This window comes from Lissotriton vulgaris, chromosome 1_1, assembly GCF_964263255.1.
Source record: "Lissotriton vulgaris chromosome 1_1, aLisVul1.2, whole genome shotgun sequence".
Taxonomy (NCBI): domain Eukaryota; kingdom Metazoa; phylum Chordata; class Amphibia; order Caudata; family Salamandridae; genus Lissotriton; species Lissotriton vulgaris.
The window spans coordinates 1,400,024,185-1,400,030,782 of NC_141685.1; the positions used below are offsets into that span (position 1 = coordinate 1,400,024,185).

The window sequence follows — 6,598 nt, forward strand, 5'->3', positions numbered from 1 at the left end:
ATACTGAACCAACAAACATGGCAAAACAACCTGATTCTTTATAAGCGGTACATTGGCGACATATTCGTACTATGGAAGGTAACTACAGACAGCTTAGAGAAAGCTTTACAACAACTCAATGAAATAAATCAAAGAATCCAATTCACGTTTACCATCAACGAAAACAAAATATCATTTTTGGATGTAGCAATATCAAATCAAGATGGCAAGATTGTCACCAGTGTGTTCACAAAAGCCACGGACACAAGTAACCTTCTGCACTATAACAGTTTCCACCAACCACCACTCAAGAAGCACCTTCCGTTCCCACAACTTGTAAGGATAAAAAGGATAGCATCCACTGAAGAGTTATACACCAAACACAAAAAAGAAACACTTCTTAAATTCAAAAACAGAGGATAGCCTGAATCCATTCTGGAAGCCGCAGCAGAAAGAGCAGACAAATTACAAAGACATCACTTGTTATCTTCTAAAACAAAATCAGAAGAGCAAAGAACTGTATTTGTCTCAAAATTTTAGACTCAGAGTTATTGTATCAAGAAAGCGATAATCAAACACTGGCCGTTGCTGGCACTGGAAGAAGACTTCAAAGGAACATTTTCAAAGGCACCAATATTTGCAAATGAAAGGACAACAAACATTAAGGAACTTATCAAGAACCCTAAGCAGGAAGACAGTGACAAGTATAAAGGAACTCTACCCTGTCACAATTGTGGAAATTGTTCGGCTATCATTAAAGGTAATGTCATTAATCACCCTACCAAAGGGACATCAGTCAAATTGAAAGTCTCTGGAACCTGTGACAGCAGTAACGTAATTTACATGTTGAGATGTCCCTGTGGACTATCATATGTGGGTAAAACACAAAGAAAAATGAAAACCAGACTTATCGAACATAAAAGCAATATAAGGTTGAAAAACCTCAAATCAACAGTGGCAACACATTTTAATGAAGCCAAACACAACCCGTCCCAATTAAAATTCTGCATACTGGAAATAGTAACCATTCAGCCAGGAAGAGATAACAACAATCACTTACTGAGTAGGGAGACATTTTGGATGAACTTCTTATGTACCCTATGCCCAAGGGGATTAAATGAACGGATGGAACTTAGTTGCTATCTATAAATTGAGACATTATGCAAATATGTGGATTGTCATAAGTCTGTTACACACCATAACACAAGATTTATGACACCTGATGACTCCAAAAATAATTCATGAGATTTGATGACGATGTTTGATGATGTGTACAGTATTGTTCTAATATCACTGTTTTAATATCATGTTCCCGTTTCCCCCAGATCAACACGAGATGTACATTGGAGTATGAATGTAGCATGCGTTGTTTATTCACACTTTGTTTATACACAATCTGTTTACACTTACAGACTTACACACAGGCGCTAGTATATGCAGGCTAGTTAATAACACAGTTCACACTATATACACGCCGAGTTTAAGAGACATGATAGGTAGAGTCCGTTTTCAGTGTTTACGCGATCCACACACCACGTGATCGGACCACGGAGCACATAGAGATAATCATAGATAGAGCGTCGCACGCCGCAAATAACAGAGAGAGACTGCCTCGTCGCGGGTTTTGACACGCATACGGTAAGATAGGGTAATATTCAAAAATAATAGTAATCTTTTTTCGAGTTTTGAGAACTCGGTTCTGAGTATTTCTCACTTGGTAGTTACGTGAAGGTCTATGTTTGTTGTTTACAGTATCGGGCAAGAGATATCGCAAGAACCGCCCAAGGTCAGTGCACGACAAAGATTTATGTATTGTTGAACATTCGAGGAAAAACATATCATTTACGGAGTATAATGCATGCCGCGTATAACTAGGTTCACCGCACCTACAAGTAGGGCTATAAGGTTTAATGTAGTCTGACATCACAACTACATAGAATACACACCATGTATGTAGTGGGGTTACGTGATAAAAATGAATTGAAATTGTCTAAAGAAGCCATTACTTGTTTTTGTACCTACATATGATTTGATGTATTATTTCAGAAAAAATTCCCCTGAGGAAGAGCAGTTAGCTCGAAATGCATCGGGCATTAGGAGTGAAAAATGAAATGAATTTTGAAAGTTATGATGATTGAATAACGACGCACCTATGAAAATTAAATGACAACAGAACATAAAAAATATGTGAACACATTTATTTGAAAAGTGTATGAACTGAGTCGTTTTGAGTGCTTATGTGACTGTGAATCTTGGAGTCAAGAAACACGCATCATAATCAGTTGCTGAACATGGGGCAGATGGGTTACTGAAGTGTCTTTGGCCAGCTTACATGACTGAGTCAGGACGAGGTTGTCCTATGAGACAGGCAGGTGAATCCTCAGTTGATTTATATTTGTCAAGCTGGGGGACAAATGCTGCTAACGCAGCTGGGGTCTTCATTAACTTTAAACCCTCTTTCCAGATATAATCCACTATGGGAATGGATTTTATGGACTTTCTTGAAATCGCAAAGAAAACACTCTGTTTACTTGTAGTGGTAGATTGAAACGCTTTGAAGCACATTCAAGGAGTTCATGCAATCATCCTATAGCCTCTGGAGAAAGCTACCCGATGTTGGGTGACAGTGATGGTGATGAAGGAGCAATGTAATGGGCCCATTCTTGCCCTGATGAATCAGAGTCCCGAAGAAGTTCCCCTTCCTCAGGTCGATTGTTCTCTTCATTATCTATGCAGTCATCCCTGACAGTGACTGGTGGTAACACAAGTCTTCCTCTTTGAGGCAGAGGGTCTACGGGACTTTGAGGCGATGATGGTATAGTAAGTGTTTCCATACGCGCTGGTGTACGAGGCCCAGGAGCATTCACCTCTGGGAATCTTTTATAATAGTTGTCGATCATATGACGTAGGTCCATCACTAAAGATACAGGTACTGGAATAGTGTATCCCCTTAGAGCCTGGTGCTCAACATAGGGTACATCATGAGGATTGTGCTCCTGAAAAGCATAATTTTGGTGTGTCGGAGGTTAGTGCCGGTATCTAAAAGAAAATTCACCTTGCATATATGTGGAAGCCTCAGCACCAGGTTCTTCTTCGTCTGTGTCCTCGCACTTTAGGTTTAGCTGCATGGGACTGTAGGCTGGTCCAAAAAGACTCTTCACCCAATTCCTCTGTTTCTAGAAGATGCACAGGAGGAGGTGATACTTTGCTCGGTGATGTCTGTTCTGGGCGCAGAACCACAGGACTCCTCTCTGTGGAAATAGAAACGGCAAAAGTCTGTTTGCCCCTGACTATGCCCGGAAGTGAAGTCGGTCTCACCGCTGGAAATTTGAAAATTCCATTTGACGGGACCACTGTCACCAATGTTGACCACGAGGTGGTAGTCGACACTTGCTAGATCTTTCAGACCCAGAATCCTTAGAGGGAGATTTTAATTTCTTGGGGTACTTTTCCAATGCTGGAGAACCCCCATTTTTGCATTTTATGTCCTGTGAGGAACGCCTGTACCCCTTATCATCAGATCCAGAGTCCAATTTGGTCTTTCTCTTCTGGAGCCAGAGGAGAAGCCTGTCTTCTCTGTCTTTTAGAGTTTTGGCAGAAAGGGTTCTGCAATGTTTGCATTCTTTAGGCTGTTGGTGTTAGTATAAGCAGTACAAATATTCTTTATGTGGATCCTCAGAATAAAATCTTGGTTAACCACAAGAATTACACAGCCTGAAAAGCCTCTTCTTCGATCCCTCAGACATACTGTTGAAGAGGATTACAACAGAGTTGCACCTCAAAACTTGCTTGCAGATTCCAAAAATGTCTCTTCTGAAAGAAAACAAAGGTCAAAAGTTGAATGAGAACAGGAACTGCCCAGAGCTCAGTGAGACTCTTTCACATACGATGTGCGGTTAGAAATCTGAAGTATGGTGAACCTGCAGGGGAGGAGTGCTTCAGGGTCTGGTCTCTGAGTGGTAGAAGTTTGGGACTATTAAAAACAATGTGAAATGGTTAACAATGTCAAATGAATTCTATATAGCTGTTAATGCTATTTATAGCACCACTTATTATGATTACCATGGTACTCCCACCATCACGACAGGGACGGTTTAAGCATGTGAATCTTTGAAAGATTCAATACTGGAGAAAAAGTAGTTTCCTGAATGTGGGCAGTAGAACGTTATTAGTCATTCAATCAAAAGGATGGTAAAGATGCTACAGGAAAGGGAAAGCACAAGAAGGAAAGCCACTGGATAATTAGTAAACAAACAAGAGTGGCAAGAAAGCAAATCAATGTAAGAAATGTGGGACGGGGAAATATAAGCGAACTGTAAGCTTTTTGTATGGTCCACAAGAGGCCTTTCAGCAAAAGGTGAGGCCTAAATATTATTACTCTTTTAGCAACTGCTTACATATTGTATACTAGTGTATTACCAGGGACACAAATTACACTTATTTCACAATACTTACACATTTAAGCAACTTTATTTCATCCAAAGCCGTCTCTGTGTAATGCTGGGCACTTTTCACAACTTTCATAGCAACAAACCTTTTGCTCCTACAAACAAAAAATAACATTTAAAATAAAGCCTAGTTATGTTTGCTCTTACTATATTGTCACATTTCACATCCAGCAAGCATTGTTTCTGTACACAGTAAAGTTGAAAAATGATCTCCAAGGAGATTTCAAGACTCTTAGTTCTGTCTCTTCCTCCAGTACAATGTTTGGTTAGAGCCTGCACCACAGTAGAACTGAAAAAAAGTTGTTTAAAAAGAATACTCCCTCTTTATACTGTTGTTACAGAGCCTACCCCACCCCTATGCATTTGTCACTAACCAGCTTGATTTTTTTCTGCATTGTAAGGTTGCTGCAAGCCTTTAATTGACACGAGAATGGCAGCATGGGTCTTGTGAAACAGTGAGCAAGGACTAAGACTACCATAGTCAGCATGAAGGCAATTCTTCAGTACTCTGCGGTAACTCTATACCCTATTCCATCCTGGGATAAAGAGGTTTCCACAGCCCTTAAGATGCTAGGGAAGACGGGACAGCATATGCCACACTAGGCTTCCTAGCTAAGCTGGGAATTCACTGGACTAACCGTGCTTCTTTGCAAGAAAATGCATCTGTTGATTAACTTACAATGGAGAAGGCAAAGTAGCTCTAAGCAAAAGGTCTTTAAATGTAATCGACTGGCACATGTTTGTAGAAAGACAGAGGGCCTTATAGCTCTGGCAGGAATATGACGTCTGGGAGAAGGAAGGGCTCCTCTCGAGTCAAATGCTTTCCATATACATGAGACAATCCACTACCCAATAGCAGCCGTTGCTGTTCTACTCCTTAATGTGACATTTACGTTGAAGAAACTTTGACTTCAACCACGGATATCCCGCTGAATGAACGATGGGTTGCCAAAAACAATGAACGCATCACTCTTCTGAGTGCAACACATTGTAAAACTCGAATCTCTGAAAGTCATCTTGTCCAGATAGAAATGGGCTGCTCCATAGAGAAATGAAATTAAGCTCAATAGCTACTGCCCGTAGACGTCTAGGTGCTAACCGAAACCAGAGGAAAAAAGAAACCAAAAGCAGGAAAGAATTAGAACAATACATCGACCTCTTGGTTGAAAAGCCATGTTTTTAAACCTTTCCTAAAGGGGAGCAGCAGGGTCGTTTTCTTGAGATCACGGGGAAAGGTGTTCCAGAGTCTGAAGGCACAAGTAACAAAGCTTCTGCCTCCCCACTTGGACCTTCTGGCTCTAGGAACAGTTAAAGGACCTGCTGTAGCCGAACCTAACGATCTGGATGGTAAATAGTTATTCCAAGTGTCAGAATTGTGTTTGAGGAAATAAAACGAAGGAGCAAGTTTAGAAAACAACACAGAAGCAGCTTGTTTAGATGGCAGAACTGAATCCATGAATAAAACTGCTTTAAAGGGTGCGTTTGATCTTGCTTGTCTACAGATTCAATTACTGTCTTACAGTCAGATTCATGAGCAGTTTTATGTTTTTGTGAATTTATCCAGCTACATGTGGAGGCTCTGAGTGTCGCAGAGATAGGTCTGGGAGAAAGGTCTGGCATTTTATAGAAGTCTGGTGGTAGCGGTAAAGTCCAGATTGATTGAATTTGATAAAACAGTGATGAAAAAATTCAGGTAAAATTGAATTTAGCCCAGTGTGCATTTCTTGTGGAATATTGGAACCAAGTACGCACTGGCTAAACATTTTCTTCCTCAGTAACCTTTGTCAACATCGTTCTTTGACACTGTAGGGAAAGAAGGAGAAGCTACACTTCTGCTTTACGAATGAGGAATTACATTAAACGCTACATTCATACCTATGCCTTAGATAAAAAGATAGGCTGACAAGATGATGTAAAAGGGGGAGAGGGGGAGTATCAGAATGGTCCGAAAAGGAAAATGATCATGAGGAAAGACAGACGGTAATTGCACAAGCCCTTATGGAGTTCAAAAGAACTGTTCAAGGAATGAACCGATCAGTACAAAGAGATTCCAAATTTCAGAGCCACCAGTGTACTAACAGTCATAGTTGAATATAAACTAACAATTGAAAATGAATATGTTGAACTGGATGAAGTACATCCTCTTGAACCAGATAAGACACAGGGGTGAC

The 6,598-nt window shown here is 40.4% G+C and overlaps 1 protein-coding gene across 2 annotated transcripts in view; it reads right to left on the reverse strand.

Moving 5' to 3' along the window:
• SRPK2 (SRSF protein kinase 2) overlaps positions 1-6,598 on the reverse strand; it is a 760,208-nt gene that overhangs the window by 284,290 nt on the left and 469,320 nt on the right. For both annotated transcript variants that reach the window (XM_086967039.1, XM_086967042.1), the window contains one exon: positions 4,435-4,522. In XM_086967039.1, coding sequence (XP_086823165.1) covers positions 4,435-4,522 — 88 coding nt within the window. The remainder of the gene's footprint in view (positions 1-4,434; positions 4,523-6,598) is intronic.